This window comes from Thunnus maccoyii, chromosome 12, assembly GCF_910596095.1.
Source record: "Thunnus maccoyii chromosome 12, fThuMac1.1, whole genome shotgun sequence".
Lineage (NCBI taxonomy): Eukaryota > Metazoa > Chordata > Actinopteri > Scombriformes > Scombridae > Thunnus > Thunnus maccoyii.
The window spans coordinates 22,172,184-22,190,845 of NC_056544.1; the positions used below are offsets into that span (position 1 = coordinate 22,172,184).

Here is an 18,662-nt window from a genome sequence, read left to right on the forward strand (position 1 = left end):
AAAAGCCTAAAGATATATTTTAAAGGAGGCACTCCCAATTTATCTTCCTTTTGGGCAGAACATTCACTTTATTGTTTATAAATCACAAATTCTATTGTGGTTATTTGTCAGATTCTGTGTCCTGTCAGGTGAGCCATAAATATGACAGAGGCATTATGATGAGGTCAGATTCAATTAGAATTATCAGTCGAAGATCTGTATGAACTCCTCTGAACTCCAGTTACATTATAAATGGGGTAGCTGTCTTTTCTCTCACTCCTCAGATTGAATCAGAGCCTACGTCAGATGATCTAACCAATTAGTGGCTTCAGTTGATTAATTGAGTGCCACAGTGAGACAATAAAACAGCAGACACTTCAGCCTCTGGAGGATGTTTTAATGGTGGTGGACAACCTCATGTACTGGCTTCATTTAGCAACCATCTCACGAGGTCAGCCAATGGTTGAGAGTGTTTGACCTTATCTATTTTTGAAAGGATCGCGATTTATCTGGGGTCTTCCGGCAGCCTCCCTAGCTGTTTCTCACTCTGCTTTACGGCGGCATTAAAGCCTCATCCTCCTTCTGGTGCTGCTCCAATCAGACTGCGGTCTTTGCCAATGGCACAGCTGGGAGTAGGCAGTTAGCCCGATCTCCTATGCTCCATGTTTCTCTCTGTTGTGACAGAGCACAAGGTGGAGGGTGAGGGCTTGAATGCCAGGAGGGGCTTCTAGTAAGCTGGTAGAATGGCAAGCGAATGTCATGTTACAGATGGCACTGCTTTGTTTGCTACCATGGTTACCATGCAGGCTGTTGGGGGGAGGGGGGCGGGAATCAAAGGAATTAAATGATAACACATTTGTGTTCATTCTAGTCAGTGCATAATGATACTGTAATAAGATTACTAAATGGTACCCTGTGGAGGTTTTGACCACTAGTGGAGCTGTAGAGCTGTGATTTCATGAGTATATTCTTATAATATTTGTATTGTATGTTCTATCAACGTACCTGAATATGCACAGATATGCAAACAATGAGTATGGGTTAACATAATGCAGAGAGCGGTAAAATGAAGTTGAGAGAAAAAAGTTTTAAGTTTAAAGTAATGGCTGGTCAGCAAACTGCATGAGAGAATTTACAGTCCACAGTTCACAGGAATTAACTGTACCACTGTTTTGCTATGGGTCTGTCTGTATATTAAATTGAAATCAATATATTGTAAATGTAATTACTGTAAATTAATCTACATTTTAATACATTTAAAAAGTGATTTAAATGTAGCTTAACCACACATAATTTGCATGATCTCACATAAAACCAAAGACGGATGGCAGTTTCTGATAATCTCTTAAATTTGTTGTTTTTTTATCATAGCTGTTTTTTTCCATTAAGGTTTGATTTAGCTATACAGCCTCATTTACTGTAGATACGTGGAATAACAAAATAAATAACCGAGTTGTCAGTTCATCAAAAGGGATATAACATCTATTAATTCTAGCTTCACCAGCTACGTTTCTTTGGTGATCAAGGTGGCTGGAATGGCTACAGTTTTTGCAGCTTGGCTTATTAGCTTCATTTTGTAGTTACTGCAAATTTTACGTTTTTTTTTCAATAATATTTTTATAATATATTTTTTATAAAATAATTTTTATAAACAACCACATTTTTATTTAAATACACAATGCTTTTATGTGAGAATCACTGAATCTAAACAAAACCGTGTTTGTTTACAATGAAAACTCCACAGGGTACCTTTAATCTTCAGCGTCCCCAGTGGCGCCAGAGGATGGAATTACAGAACATTGAGAATTCATATCCCCTGTTACCCAGAAGGCAATTATCCCCATCCCACTGGCAGAACAATACAATCAATCACTGTAATTTCATTTGATCCTTTGGCTGCTGCCTGTTTATGCCAACAGAGTAATAAGTTTAATCTTTATCATACGCTTATCGAAGGCATAACAAATAGAGAGAGGCTCTCAAAAAACCTTTGATGAAATGTTATTACACAGAATGAATCATAGAGATGGGTAAAGATTCGCTTTCCAATCTAGTTACTGCCAGGGCTTGCACGGTCCCAAAAAGCATTTCATACTAATAAAGAGGAGTGAGGAGGAAAGCATAAACAGGGCAGGAAGCTGAATGAAGAGCTCCACATGCCCTCAACACTCACTGTCTTCTCAGATTGACTCAACGGACTTCAAATTGACCTCAAGCTCAGAATTGGCAAGTCAAATTATCTTGAACTTAATGTTGACATATATGCTTATCACTGTCTACAAGATAATACACATGATATAGAATTAAGGCTATAAAATAGTAGGAACAAGTATATAAAAACATTAAGCAATTTGTTTCACCAAATTGGTTTACTTTGCTGGGAAAAAGTGTGTCTACACTATGTTTGTTGGAGGAATTAATGATTTTCATATAAAGCTTCTGTTTGCTTGAGGCGGGTTCGCTAAAATGCAATTGTTAGTCTTCTGTACGAGCCAGAGAGCTCACGCTGTTTGGATATTCAAAGACCAGAATAAGATCCATTATTTAGTGTTAAACGAGGCTCTTGTTTTGATGCAGTACAAATCTAACTGCCGGCAGAGTTTGAACCATAATTAACTTGGGCTGCAAATTAGATGCACTGCTTGTTGTGTGCTAATTGCTGAGGATTTATTGAAGCGAGTGTGGGAGGGGAAGAGAAAAGGAGGAGAGAGAGAGAGAGAGAGAGAGACAGAGAGAGAGAAAGAGAGAGAGGTGTAGTTGCTCCCAGACAAATATAATGCGATTAACAGCCAGTTGCCATTGCAGGGCAAAATTCTGGCAACAAGCAAGATTGGCTTCTTTCCAAGTGATGCTGTGAGGCCTTGCCCGTGTGTAAGTGTGCATATTTTTCGTAATCAATAAGACACATTTAGTGTGATTACAGTGCATTCAGTGGATAATGGCTAATATCGATGTCTTAGCGTAGGAATGTAGTGCTTTTCAACTGCAGTTTTTTCACTGTAGAAGACTGATTTTAGCCATTAGATGTGGCTTAAATATCACATTACTAGAAATGACCTCCACCCTTCAGTATTGACTCCACTGACACACAAAATAACCACAATTCTTTTCTATGCCAGGTTCCAAAACCTGTTGATTACTCGGCCCAGCTCTGGTAAGTGATGAAAACAAATGACTGTAGATTGCTAACAATAACCACAAGTCATTCTTACTCTATTTTATTGATTGTATCGACTACTCTCATCCTCATGTTCAGAATGATTGATTGCAGTGTAAGTGCAGTGGCTGTTCACGTGTGGTTCAGGTTTGCAGGGCCTATGGAGAGATACCAGGCTGAGGTGGAGCTCCTGGACCGAGGAAACAGCACCTATCTGGTTCGACACAGGAGTAAAGAGTGCACAGAATACGCTATCAGTATAAAGTAAGTGACATGACAGCTTGTTTTCCATATATTTCCATACTCAATCTCCCCTAGGTTTTTCACTCGCTACAGTTCACAGAGAATGGTGGAATAAATAAAACACATGTAGTCGGCAGAAATCTTGTGGGCAAAAACACCTTATTGTGGGAGGTGAGAGGAGAGTGGCAAGAATCATTCACGCAAACAAAATGCCCACATGCAAATAACAGGCTCAGTACAAGAATGGTGCATTATCTGGAAAAAGAAAAAAAAAAACAACTCATCAAATGTTTAAGTGGATGGGCCTCAGCAGAAGGAGATTATGCTATGTTCCACTCATGTAAACTAAGAACAAGAAGTTATAGTGACTGTATAATCATCAAAAATGTCTGAAAACTGAGGTATGGAAAAAGTTTCCCTGGTCTGATGAATCACAGTTTATACACAGTTTATATTTCTTCTCTTACCTCTAAAGGTATCAAGCCACGCAAATGGTATTGGTTTGTATTTACCCAGGATTTCACGTATCTATCTAATATATTTTTGCCTCCACTGCAATTTAGAAACTGCAGGAAACACATTATTCCTGGTCCTGCTGCCCTGCAAATGCATTAATATTGACTGCTGAGGTAGCTGGTGTCATTTGAGAAAATTTTATCAAAGAAAATATCTATGCTAGACACACCTTGTGTAAATAGTACTAAATTTCAGATTTAAATTTCATCATATTGCTTTCTATAAAAATCACCAAGATCTATAGATATTAGCAATTACAAGCATTGTGGTGGACGAGAAAACTTAAAGATAGTAAGAGACCATTGTTGTCGTTAAACTTGGAGCCCGTTTACAAGGCTATGGTTAAGTTAACTATAGGTATTGTTTGAGCATTTGAATTTGTTAATGAGGGTGTAGTGAGTTTAATGAGTTGGGAAACATGGGTTACTATAGTAACTTCATGAGTATTTGCCGCAATATTAGTAGACGGGGTTTGCTCTGTGGAGTAGACATGGACTGAATATGAATATTGATACACGTCAGTAGCTACTTTTGATATATAATTCAAGTTTTACTTTCATTTTTCTGTTACCTCACAGTGAACTATTTACTAGGTTGCAAGTATTGTATTGTCATTCATGCTACTATTTTTAGGCATGTAAATATATGAATGGGGAACAATAAGGATGTTTCATACATGTATTCCATATTTTTTAAGTCATCTAGAAGGAAAAATTTAATAACCAATTTACAAAGAAAGCAATGAATTAACCACTGTTGTTTATGGACCAGCTACATTGCTTCACCCTTCACTGTGGTGCTCAGCACTAGATAGCATTTTCACTGCAGGACCCCAGTACAATGGAAATGAATGGAATTACTGAGTTTGATATGATTATATGATTGTTAAGTTACTATCTGCCCTGGATAATCCCCAGACCTCACTGTGAATAGGTTTCATCAGAACAACTTTGTACCAATAAAAAGTCTCTATGAAAACTGTTAACAGTGACGTCTGTGGATTATCCAGACTAATGGGCGTACTGTCTTGGAGAGAGAAGTCGTTCAATGCTGTGAAGATCACAAACAAAATTCTGTTCACCTCCATTGTATTGGTGTGGAGGCAAAAAACTCGGATATGGATATTTCTTGACCTCAGCAAATAAATCCAAAACTATCTGTATGGCTAGATACCACTTCAGATAAGTGAGAAAATACGTTGGGTGCAGGGACCCTTATCCACCCTTCCTGGAGCAGTCTCTATTCAAACCTTACATCATACCGAAACAGTGTTGCAGCTAGTTTACTTTAATGCCAAACTACACATCTCAACTGAATACAGCATAGGAATCGGTATGATCTGTTGTAGCATCTATCTATTATTTGTGTCTTTTGCTCAGACACATGGTCAAGAAGTGTCTGATAGCTTTGCACCATGCTATTTTCAGCGCCTTGTCTATCACTCTTAGAAATGTATTTCAAAAGAAGGCTAGAAACGCACTTGAATTGTAGATAAACCATCCATTCCTCTAGGCCTCAATAAATGGCTGCTTTATAGTTGAGTGCCTCGGTATCCCTCTTTTGAAATACAACACTGTCCATTTAACAAGCGAATATCTTTTAGGCTACATCAAAGCTTGTTCAGTCTTTAAAAAACAGAAAGGACTATCGAGTCCTTCTGACCTGGCATGACAGCTGTAAGAGATTATAACGATTGAGGGTGCACTCTGAAATGGTGTTTGGATGTTAAGACTATTTAGCCAGTGACACACCATTCCAGCCCATTTGGTTTGGTGGACTCATACCGTTCCTCATTCAAAGCTTTGATGTACAGGGCCAGTTTCTGAACACTCCAATCCTAATTGCCTGTCTCACTGCTTAAGATCATTATCAGGATGGCCGTTTGAGATAATGGAGCTTTATACAGAGAGCTTCTTGCTAATCAACTGGAACTGTCTAATGTCAGACACTGCACAAGTGGTCAGTTTGTATGTTGAAAGATATATTGTGTGTTTGTGTATGTGTGCGGCCCTGCGCGGAAAAAAAGACAGCCTTCACCAAACACGGCTCATGTGTTATGCACCATATAACTCAACACACATCAATAATGTATTCCTCACCACATATTCATAATGTGTCAGTGAATTTGCAACATGACCATATTCTTCTCATCCTTTATACACCGCACTGGGAGATTTACAATGCGGATCTGTCTCCAGTGCAACTTGCACATCACCATATGGGAGACATGCAATATACAGGACAGTAGCTTACTGTGCTTGCAATTGGCTCGACAGCGCATTCTCATTTGTGCCTGTATATGCACTGCACATTCTGCACGTATTTTCAAGGTTGGCCTGCATTACTTTTCAACAAAGGACTGAGGCTGCTATAGGATTCTCCCAAGACAAATGATTATTTCATCACTTAATTATTTAATCAGGCCCTCAAGTACTTTACTGTATGTTATACAGTTAGGTGTGAAACAGTTTTCTATCAGTGGATGTGGCAGCACAGTAAATGATAAGGGGTAAAAAAAATCTTACATAAAAAAAATCACAGAAAAGGAAATGCAGCAGGTTACTAGAATCAAATGCGATGATTTACACAAAATATGTCCAAACTATGCATTTATTATTAGAAAACTAAACTTACAGTGACGACTCCAGAAACATCACAAAAACAATAGGGCAAAAAAAAGAACTGAACTGGCATTAATGTCCAAAGTCACCTTTTGTATAATTCCCTGTGAATAACGAATGGTAAATTACATTAATTCTTAGTAGATACTATGGAAGGGGGATACAGAGCTGTAATAAATAGTTCTCCACTCTTGTTGCTAATCAGCCAATCAGTAGTAAGTAGGAGTTGTTTGCCTACGCTATTCAAACATTTGGCAAAAAAAACAAAAAACAAAAACAAATTATATTATACATTTTTATTTTTACTTCACATAAAATTGTTGTAGATTTTGGGGACTTGCTGCTTTTTCTTTTGTGTGTTTTTTTTTAGAAATACTTAAATTTTTCTTTTAGAGTGCTTCTCAAACTGGGGATTGCACTTGATTGCAATTGAAGTTATAAATATATGTCTCTTACACAAAATTATTTTCTGACATTTCTGTATTTTCTTTCCTTTTGAAATACAAGATATTTTTGCTCTTCATTCCTGTTTCAATACTTTGAAAATACTGCAATCTGCAAAAGAACTACTCTAGTGTAACTGCCCACCATTCATGTTCAAAGTAAGACAAAACTTGTGATGAAGAGTTGATTTACAGGGTCACAACCTCTGGTATACAGTCAAATTTGATAATACTCACAGCATTCTTAAAACAAGTGTAAAACACAATGTAATCACAGTGTAATCTGCTGTAAAGTTATTATCTGATGTTAGCGACCTGGGTCCACCGCTGGGAAAAACGAAGGTGTTCTTGTTAAACAAAGTTGCTTGGCTCAGCATGGAAACCGACAGTCAGCTCAGACAGACCTTTGTGACGGTTCACCATAGAGACTGGATTGATGTGGAAGCATGTATAGTTGATTAGCAGCCCATGTCTTATTCATCCTCCACAGGTTCAACGATAAAGTCAAGCACATTAAAATTCTCACCAAGGATGGCTGCTTTTACATCGCTGAGAGCCGGCTGTTCAAGACTGTGCTGGTAATGGTTTTTACTTTGTATGGATTTTTTTGCCCTATAAACTGCTGTAGCCTTAATGAGCATAATCATTTTGACATTGCACTACTTTTGCAGCACTCTCTTGAGATAAACTGCAGCATATAAGCCATAAATTTTACTTTGTTTTGTACAATGATAAAAATATATCTACTGGTGGTTTATTTTTACATTTGTGTACACACACAGAGCCACAAGGGCACGTTGTATGCAGCTGCCTGTGGTATTATATGGCAGTAGCTAATATTAGCTTGTTTCCAGCACATAAAATTGAAATGGGCAGATAGAAAAATATATTGTGGTTAGTTGCCCTGCGCAGCAAGACTTGCTCCATACTGGCTGCTGTTGTGTTGTCAAGATCAAACAAGCAGCTTCTCCCTTACTAACCTTCCCACATGTCTTTGCTTTCCGTTCTATACATTTGCACACAACACCAGCTAGATTTACCCTGGTTTACTAATGCTAAAGGTATGTTTTGTTTCATTGTGCTTGTTTTACACAGGACCTAGTGGAGTACTACAAGCACCACTCGTTAAAGGAGGGTTTCAGCAGTCTTGACACCACTCTGCAGGTCCCCTATAGGGAACTGTCCAATGGAAACATGCCTCTGGCCATTACCAAGGCTGGCAGTGGTGAGTCTGCTTCAAAAGCTTCCAAGTTCCCAGAGACTCTCTGTCTGACAGGTGTAAATGCTACTAGTTAAGATCAGATCTCGATCCAGTTATAGTTGGAAGTAATTCTGAGCATTTGTTATGATGTGTTTGGAGGACCAGAGGAGTGGGTTTTTACTATAGCAGACCAGATCAGATAAGTAAGGTGAGTTGTTTTTCCCTGGGGAGCTTAGACCGGCTTGTAAGGCTTTTCTGTGTGACCAAAACATTCAATAGTAACTTATATTTCCCATGTCCTCACCTAGAAACAAAACAAGCCAAGAGCAGAAAGCATTTGCTGGAATCAGTATCTCACTTGCTAATGTTTTGTCATCACAGGCCAGCTACTGTGTTCCCTTGCCTCAAAAAACTGTTGGAAAATGTCCCAGCTTACATTGCAAAATCATGCTGACAGAGCATTTGCTTGGTTATTAAACACTCAAGTGAAAACTATGTCTTAATACCCAAGGCAGTCCTATCTTTGACGTGTGAGACATGCTAGAAATATTTAGCACAGCATAATGAGCTAACATGAGTCCCTGTGGAACAGAGCAGGGTGGAAGACAGCAGCAGTTTTCCTGGGGAGACATGCCTCCTCAGTTTTGCATGGTTGATCCTCTTGTTTCATTTTCATTTCATAAAGTCAAAGACAACATTCTAGCATGTGTATACTGTCATTCTGAGTTAAATATATACACAAAACTTTAGCTCTTCAACACGTGGTATCTGGAACACGGCTGATTGGAAATGAGCTGTTTTTACCAGCTTAGAAGAGCAAATAGTCCTTACTGCCATATACCAAAGAGTAAAAACACCATCATTGCCATATGGTAATTATGGCTATACAAGCAGAAAAGTGCAAATATGTATTTACCATGTTATATAATCAATTGATCACAAGATACTTGAATTTGCATGTGAAATGATACATTACTCTGTCAAACCACATTCAACTTAGCATAAAATTGGTTAAGCTGCAGATAATAATGGCACAAATTCAGTAGAAATTGGCTAAATGTATACTAGAATGAAACATGATGATAGAGAGTAATACTCATTATGCAAAAGTCACTTAATTAAACACAAAAAAGGGAAATTGTTAAGCTCTAGTGACCCTCCCTGTGATTATTTTAGGTTTGGCTTGTTCTGCTTATTATGCGGAAAAATCCAAAGTGGCAAAAAGTGTTTTTTTCACATATGATAAACTCTGACAGACTACTGTGTGGTGAAAATCATCAATGCTGTTTTGCTTCTCTACAAAGGCAGTCTTGCTTGTGTTTGAGAGGTAACGCTGCTTCTATGATTTCAACCTGTTAGCATTAACAGGCATGAATAAATGCATCCTTGTGCTTAAGCTCAACAAGAGAGTGACAGAGAGAATACAGAGAGTTAGACAGACAGGTTGAGAGAAAGATAGAATGTGGATAGAATTAAACGGATAAAAGTGATGGAAAAAGGAGGAAGGAGAAGGTGTTGTCTGTTGTACAGATTGAAAAATGATTTGTGATATTGAGCTAAATAAAGAAGAAGCAATAAGGACAGCCAAACCTGGATCATGATATATTATCTGGATAATAACATCTGATCACAAACCTTTACACAAAATGTGATCAGGTTTATATTTGCACTCGTCAGCAAACATAGCATGTCCGATAGCATAGGAAAGAGATCTAGCAAATCTGATCTCATCTTGATTTCAATGCATTCTGCTTGCACTTGCAAGACAAAAGAGAGAATGAGAGAGACAGTGAGTGAAATAAATAGAAAGGAGCCTTGGCAGCTCACCAGGCTCGGTAGAGAGGTCCCAGTTAGGGCCCGATGCCCCAGGCAAGCACCAGGAATCTGCTACTCCAAACGTCACACTCTGTACGCTGCTCAGCTCTGAGATGGCTTCACAATTTTCCTGACAGGACATGACATTTCAGTTGGACTGGCAGCGGAGAAAACTGTGTGACAGCCGCCTGCTGATACACACCTGGGGGATACCCCTGGTCCAACTGAGGGACTGTGCCTGTTTCCACAAAACTGGGAAAAGTTTGCAAATATGATCTGATGGAAAAGAGCAGAAAGCAGCTGGAGGTAAACCGTCTTAACTTAAAGAGAGCTGTATGTGTAAACAACCACAGCCGCTGCAACAGCAGCCGAGGCAAGCAGAGGAACGCTGGAACAAAGTCAAAGTTAGCCCTTTGTGTCTGTTCGGATGTAAAATTCTGCTACATCCTTGTCCCTCTGCCTCTTTTGGCAGCGTCGGTTTCCCAGCGCATCAGGCTTCAAAGTAGCTCTGCAAGAGGTGTGTTTGTGCATCACTGCCATTCACCATGCTACCTTCAGTGAGAAAGCCTTGACAGACCCACCGTTGTCTCAGTACATTCTGGGATAGATTATTATTGCCTTAAGACGTCCACCCCCATAGACAGACTTAGTGTGGGCACCACATTCTCTGTCTGGTAAACAGCCTCTGTGGAAAGACAGATGTCAAGCCAAAACAAACACAAAAAAACCACACAAAATGGTTTGAATCTCAAAACAGACACCTCAGAGCAAAGAAAACAGAATGCAAGGCTGAGCAAACAATCATATGGTGCAGAACTACTGAAAAGCCATCAAAACTCTGGAGTAATTTGTTTGGAAAAACCCCAGCCAGCCTCTTCAATTAAGTCTGAGTGAGTGCTTTACTTCTGTGTATACTGTATGTGAATGTTAGGGAAATCATTTAATATTATCTTTTATCGTCAGGAGAATCATTTTGCAGTTGTAGACATTATTGGGATACTCAGTCGTGATGCCTTAAATTACTGATTACAAGCAGATAACATTCAATTTCTCTTTCAAAATGAAAACTTTAGATAATTTATCAGAGAGAATTATTTGAAACTCAGTTTGATCATCCTAAATCATATCCAGAAGTTCAATGTCATGACTGTCTTTGATTTGATTAACATATATAACATGTAGAGTGATGTTAATATCATTTATTATTAATTGTATTTATATAGTGTATTTAATCTTTCATTTCACTCACCCAGTTAATGTTGTGTACATATGTCCATATAGTACATGTGTTTGTGTATACCATATCTACTTCCTGCAGGTATGTGTATATTTGTTTGTGGGCTGGTCAGACAAACATTTGACACATATTGGCCTGCATTTACTTATCCCTGTAGGAGAGAGGAAGATGGCATGGTACCATATTGTTGTGTTGACAGGAGGTGTTTTTTCTCAGTGTGAGGGTCTGCTGGCTCAGATGGGGTTTCATATGGGAGCAGAAGTCTTTGGCGCTGCGGTGTGGAATCCCAGCCGTTGCCTTGTCAGGGCGCGATGCTGTGCCCAGACGTATACTTACTCCCATGCTGCTGCTTTGGCTCAGCTGGTCTGGTGCTCAAGAGGCTGTTATTGCTGATTATTATGCAGTATGACCTGGAGAAGGTTGCAGAAGCTATACTACATGGCCAAAAGTATGTGGCTACCCAAACGTTACACTCATGTGTGATTGTTGAACATCTCATTCAAAAACCGTGGGCATCATGCTGTTGTAACAGCCTCCACTCTTCTGGAAAAGGCTTTTCGCAAGATTTCGGAACTTGGCTGCAGAGATTTGCTCCCATTCAGCCACAAGAGGATCACTGAGGTTGGTTGGGTGATAAGACCTTGCTCGCAGCTGGCATTCCACTTCATCATAAAGATGTTGGATGGAGTTCAGAGCTCTATGCTGGCCAGTCCAGTTCTATCAGACCAAACTGGTAAAACAATTTGTTTATGGATCTCGCTTTGCGCATGGGGACATTGTCATATTAAAACAGGAGAGGGCCGTCCTCAAGCTGTTGCCACAAAACTGGAAGCAAGCACAGTATGTACAGTACAGTATGTTGTAGCATTAAGATTTCCCTGAATTGAAACAAAGGGGCCCAGCACACACCAAGAAATACAGCTCCAGACCAAAAGGACACAAAAGTATAAGGATATTGATACCCACATACTTTGCATACTCATGCCCACAAGTATGTCATTAATTACTGATTATCCTGTCCTCTCATGGGCAGTGTTACATAAAAATTAAACATATGCTCTGAATCAAGTGTTTTTTGCACTCCTCTCTCACTTTTCTCTCCCACCCGTTCTTGTTTTTTGCTTGTTCTTTGACTTTGCCAACTTTTCCTGTCTCTCTCCTTTACCCTCTCTCATTCTCTCTCTCTGTCAAACTTGTGTTTACTTTTCTTATGTTCTCTCTTTGCTCCCACTACGGCCTGAACCCCCTCCCCTCCCCCCCCGCCCCCCATCACTTGCTTTGCTTCTCTGTAGTTCCTCCTGGCGGCTGCAGCTTTGTTCCTCCCTCCTCCTCGCCTTTCTGGTCAGGTACAGGTACAGCTTTTCTACTCTCTGTCTCTCCTGCTGTATACCCACATTTCCAGGTTTCCAAAGATGAACTGTCTTGTTTTTCCTGTCTCTATTAAATAATGTAGTCTAAAAATGCCACTTTTATGTCACATTGCACAGACCGTACGAGTAGCCGCGTGGGTAAAACCATTCATGTCAACCTCCTGTAATTCCAAATCGGAAATACATTTTTGCAACAAATTTTTAGTTACATTGACGTAAAACTAAAATTGAATAATAACACCAATGCAATCAATTTAGCTAATTAAAAGGGTTCATACATTTTTTTTGTATGGTTTCGCTTGTTAATGAATCAAAACAAATATGTAACAGTAAAAAATGTGCTATTTTGGGCATAGTATCCATTTATAAGGTGTGACTACAAGGCTAGCAATTGTGGTAACCAGTGCATGGAGTTTTTTGTGTTTTACATTAGAAAGAGCATAATTATATGCACATTACATGTACTGTAGGTACAAGGCTATTGGAAATCAGCATTAATATCAAGAGTAATACCTGCACACAGTCTCCAAACTACACAATTATTTATTTAAATGTTTTAGATCTGACTGGGATTGAATTATTGGAGTCAGTGTGCAGGTGAATGCAGCAAAATGTTTTACTAAGATCCCTCTGTTTGTGTCTGTCTGTGTGAGCAGTTATGTGCATGCGTGTATCATGTGCATCTGTTAGTAGGATATGTGCCTGTGTGTGCATGAGGGAGTAAATGTATTCCTTTCATCCAACATATCTACCCAGTTGTGTCATCTGTATTTCCACAGATAAGGTAAACAAACATGTACACCTGTGTTCACATATATGTGAGATATGAGCCCTGACCTGCATCTGTCAGACTTACCTTGTATAACCTGATAAGTGCTAATGCAATGCGTGAGCTAAGTTGAACATTAACTTTAAAATAAGATCAACACATGATCACGATAACCCATGACCTCTCATCTCTACTGTTTGCTTGCCAAGCTGGGCAGCCTCACATACATTACTCCCCTCTCACCAGTGAGCCTGCTTTATTCTCTCATCTGTGTCTCTGTGGTTTTGCTATATGGTGTACATTAAAAGCAGATTTGTTGTATTGGTGAATTTGTAAGCAGTTCTTTGTCGAAACACTTAGTAGATGAGAATAAAATTAATTGGAGTGGATCTTAAGTTAAGATTTTTTGTGAAAAAATGTTTCATTCGAATTTTAAAATGAGATGAGTTAATGGTTAAGTTAATAGTTAGTCACCAACCATCCTTTTCCTTACAATTGCCCTCAATGTGACAAACCTAAGAGTTAAGAGGAGAACGTTTGTAGAGTTTAGGATTTCCAAATGCAGAGGAGAAAGTCAGTTCAAGAGGCTGACACAGGCGACAGGCTCTCCAAACAGGTTCAACAGCTTATTGTGCAGAATGGTGTGGGTGGATTTTTCACTTCATCATAATGAGTACTAAAAGCTTTTAAATTTATGGGTTGCTATATCCATAAATTTAAAATTTAGATCATCTGTAAATCATACTTTTAGATTTTTTATTAAATTGTTGTTTGGAGCGTGATTATGTGATTTTGTGAGTGTGATATTTCTTGGTGGGCAAATGGCAGGAGACAGGCTCATAGCTACAACACATCGATGAGCTAATACTTCAATAGTGAGATAGATAATAGTCAGATAATAAGGAAAGGTTTCTTTGTCTCAGTGTTTTCTCCCAGGGTGGTGGGTATTGCAGTGGCACGGTATGACTTCAGCTCCAGAGACACGCGGGAGCTCTCCCTGCTGCAGGGAGACCTTATCAAGATCTACACCAAGATGTCCAACGGGTGGTGGAAGGGAGAGGTCGACGGCAGGGTAGGTCCGCTTCAGGATCCTCTTACTATGAGAGATTGTGACTGTGATTTCATTTCTTTGTGAGAAACCTGTTGCTTAACAATATATTTCATCTTTACCTTGGTGTTTTTGTCAGTGTCAGCTATGTTTTAAAAATGATTTAAACAATATTCTATATTTTTCTCGTCAACAATTCCTATGAAAGGACCAAAACAAACAATGAGCTCATTCTACAATACAGTTTATTCCTCTGTGCCATAGACCTCCATTGTTGCCCAGAAACAATTAAAAACACAACAATAAGCCACAGTGTTGCTCTGGGTGACATGTTCCTTCATTATGATGAACATGGGCACATGGGTAGTTTATTTTCAGTTAATCCCATCGTGCTGGTGCCGTAAATACTCACCAGGGCACTGAATGCATATTAATGCGTGGATGAAATGAGTCACATGCATATAGACAGTTCACTCCTGTTTGTGTAATGTTTGGTAAAATACAGTGCCAAGCTGCTTTAGAAAATAATTTGACTTTTTCAAAATGCAACTATATTTTTGTGACCTTTTTTTTTAAAAGATTAATATGTTCAGTAATAAGGAATGAGCTGGGGACTGCTACAGCCAGGGTAGGGAAGTCATAAAGTATTGAGGAATGGACTAACAAATTATTGGTTTTAATTGTTTAATGGGATTGTTGACAATAAGAAAAATAAATAAAATACCAGTTTTACCCTTTAATTATGCACAATGAAAGTGAAATTGAAGAATTTCTTCTTTACACATCTATCCTACATATCCAGATGGTACTGTATTACTACAAATCTAGACTATGTTATTGATCATTATGTTATTGTCATCTATCTCATTGATCAACTTCTTGTAACCTCTCAGAACTTCAAGAAAAAAAACAACTTTATTTTTATAAATGACATCCATCTTAGAGGTCAAATTGTCTGTGCATTAGAAGTTTGGTGTATGTATTTATGTAAATAGTCCACGAATAGTTTTAAAGCTGTTCAAAAAAGTGATCGTGTTTTGAGGTGAGGAGCCAGTGAGGGGTTGTGATGTCGGTTTGGGCGCCTGCATGGGAGGGGGTTTGAATTAGGCAGCGGGGAAGTATGCACCTCTGAAAGAATCATGATGTCTCTGTGAAGCTCCTCACTGTTTGGTTGAAAAGGCTGGCTAGCGCCATGTGTAGTCCAGGCCAAAACTGGGAATTAGTGATGACAAGGACTGCAGGTCTGGGAGAAACGTGTGAGAAAGAGGGGAAAACACAAAAAGCTCATAAAAAATTTATGTCCAGTCTAATATTTGTGCAGTTCAGTGTTATATTGTATTTTTCTGCTTCTCAGGTGGGCTGGTTTCCTTCTACCTATGTGGAAGAGGAGGACTGAGTTTGCTGGTTGAATGACGTCCATTCAGTGTCCACTCAGAGCTGACCACCTCCAGTGAGCGCCGTGCTGCTCTGCCACTCTCTGTGCCCTGCGAGTCAGATCTCTTTGATAAAACCCAGAGACTCTGGCTTAAGAGGAAGCGGCAGTGCCCTCAAAAACCTTCTACTGTCCTCTGACAGACTCTCACACAGAGCAGATGTCAAATCACAGATTCCAGGAGCGTCACACCATATCTCGCCTCTCTGCGGCCCTGTCTGCCCCTGCGGCCCACTGGGAAGTGTATGTGCTGTTCCCCGATAACCCTCCTCCCTTCCCTCCCGCTCACCTTGTCTTATTATTGATGACTCCATTGGCTGGTGTGAGACTTGCCTTCACTGTCATCATGTTTCGATACCAGAAAGGCTCAGTCACCCAACTGGAACACAGATCCTGCTGACAGCGCAACGCCCAAGTACGCCGCCACATTGAAATGCAGGAGCTGAGGAGCTTTGACTGCTGTTGGAACACTATAGACTTCTTGGCCATTTAGACTTTTGTGTTCTCATTTTATTTTGATAAACTCCTATAAACTTTTTGAAATTCAAATGCAGTTGCTCAAGTGTAATTCGATACTCTTGAAAAAACAATGGAACTGATCTGTCATTCGCACATGAGGTCTGCAGTCTTAATGAGTATTAGTGGAGCTTGTGGAGCCAGAAGTGATTTGGTCATATTATGACAGGAAAACACATCTGGAGACAATGTAGTTGACATTATGGTTGTGGAAGGTGTTGAAATCCACTGCTGACTATATGTCTCCAAGCTTTCATTCTATATTTCTTTTAAACAACAGTTTTTATTTGAATCACCACCTCAACTTCATTAGGCATTAGATTGGTATTGAAATTTTAAAATCTCTTTTGTTTCCACCCACATTTAAAGCAGTTGTTTCACATTTTTGGAAATGCACTTATTCACTTTCTTGCCAAGAGTTAAATAAGAAGATCAGTACCACTCTCATATCTGCATAAAGACTGGAAACAAGGGGAAACAGGTACCCCGGCTCTGTCCAAATGTGACAAAAGCTGCCTACCAGCACCTCTAAAGCTCACTGGTTAACATGTTATATCTTTTGTTTAATCCATGAAAAAACCAAAGTGTAAAAACTACATTTTTGGGTTTGTACAGGGGGATATGTGTGAGACTATTTCTTGGCCAGGTACAACAACTCCCCAGAGGAGTTGTGGTGCACTTGCAACCTCACAGCAATTAAGACTCCAAGATTTAGTGAGCTTTGCTGTCAGTTCTTATGCTAAGCTAAGCTAATGGACTGCTATCTGTAACTTCATATTTAGTGGACAGATATGAGAATGGTATCAATCTTCTTTGCCCCACAAGACTAAGTGAATATGGTGAATTATCAGAGGGAAGAAGGAACATATACTTGGATAATGTTTCACAGAATTCCCATTTAATGGCACTGAAGGAAAACAATGCTGCACAGTGGCCTGTTTCACAATGGGAATTTGTGAGTAAATGGTGGCGGCATTCCGTGTCACTAATGTTTTTTAGTTAAACATATAACAATTTACACGAGAGAAAATGGTGATGACTGGCCCCAGTGTCATGTTAGGCATCAGATATGAAATCATCAAAGAGAAAAAATATTCACAAAAGGAATCACAAAGCCAAATAAGTTTTAGAAGCACATGTGCATGGTGGATTGTGTAATTTGCGGTATAGGTCTATACTTCACTGTGAGCTCCTTCATCTTTTGATCATTCACTGTGGAAACCAGAAAGCCCTTTTACATTCCACAGATTTTGTGTTTACCTCAACTCTTTTTGATTTCAGAATGAATGATTCAAGGGTGATGTAACAGCTGTTCACTGTAGAGCAAGGTAGCACAAGGGTGTTAAGTGATGCTGTTTTCCTTCAAACGTTAATACCCCGCTAACCATGTGTGTGACATCAATATTTAATAAAAGAATACTCTTTGAATTGTACTTTTGAAATTTGAGGCTATTTTTCCTCTTCAGACAAATGTTATATTGCAGGAACAAAGGCTTTGCAGTTGCATCACAAATCACAGCCATGTCTGACACGGTTGTGGAGGTGCAGTTGGAGAACTGCCTCTGCTCAAATAATGGCTAAACAAACAGAAGAGACCCCTGAAAACAGTTGTGATGTAGGTACATGCAAGCTCAGTGAAGGTCTGTTTTCCTTCTAAATATGCATCTTTGAAAAAGGAAAGAAACCTGGGCCCGTTTCACCAGTTTTGCAATATGAGATTATTTCCTTTTGCATTACTTTGGACATGTTCCCCAAATCAAAACAAACTGCATAATATTGACCTAGACACAAGCATGCCAGAGCCCTGTAGGACTTGCAAATTCATCTGCAATTTCTGAGTGATAATCATTTGTGAAACATGCTGCTGCCACCATTTGCAATCTGCATGTAATCACTGCTAGCAAAATGCTCTGTTGAAATGGGCCCAAGACATTCAACCCCTTCCTTGCATATCTTCTATTTCAAACCATCATATTAGCTATAGTTTTGGAAAAGTAGCTCATCTTAATTTTGGATATAAAGGTCAATATGGTTATAGAAGTTAAAATCTCACTGCATGCCAGAAAGAAATGAAGAAGACAGTTTTTAGAGGTCCAAGAAATCCAAGAAAAATGGGATGGTGACAACAAATCTTTTATAGCTGTTTCTAGCGAGCCAAACAGTGTCGTAAGTCAAGCATTGGAGCTATCTGGTGTAATAACATTTAACATCTAAAATATCTGATCTTTACATTTGCAGCCAAGTGTTTTATCAAACTGTTACAGTTGACAACCCGTCCATTCATCTAGCCTACCAAACAAGATTTGCAAGTGCAC

The 18,662-nt window shown here is 39.2% G+C and overlaps 1 protein-coding gene across 4 annotated transcripts in view; it reads left to right on the forward strand.

The window, feature by feature from the left end:
- Positions 1-17,756, forward strand: part of LOC121908500 (guanine nucleotide exchange factor VAV3-like) — a 49,186-nt gene extending 31,430 nt beyond the window's left edge. For all 4 annotated transcript variants that reach the window (XM_042428561.1, XM_042428563.1, XM_042428564.1 and 1 more), the window contains 7 exons: positions 2,785-2,850; positions 3,099-3,133; positions 3,284-3,400; positions 7,450-7,537; positions 8,055-8,184; positions 14,275-14,423; positions 15,754-17,756. In XM_042428561.1, coding sequence (XP_042284495.1) covers positions 2,785-2,850; positions 3,099-3,133; positions 3,284-3,400; positions 7,450-7,537; positions 8,055-8,184; positions 14,275-14,423; positions 15,754-15,795 — 627 coding nt within the window. In that variant the 3' untranslated portion in view covers positions 15,796-17,756. The remainder of the gene's footprint in view (positions 1-2,784; positions 2,851-3,098; positions 3,134-3,283; positions 3,401-7,449; positions 7,538-8,054; positions 8,185-14,274; positions 14,424-15,753) is intronic.
- The last annotated feature ends 906 nt before the right edge of the window (positions 17,757-18,662 follow it).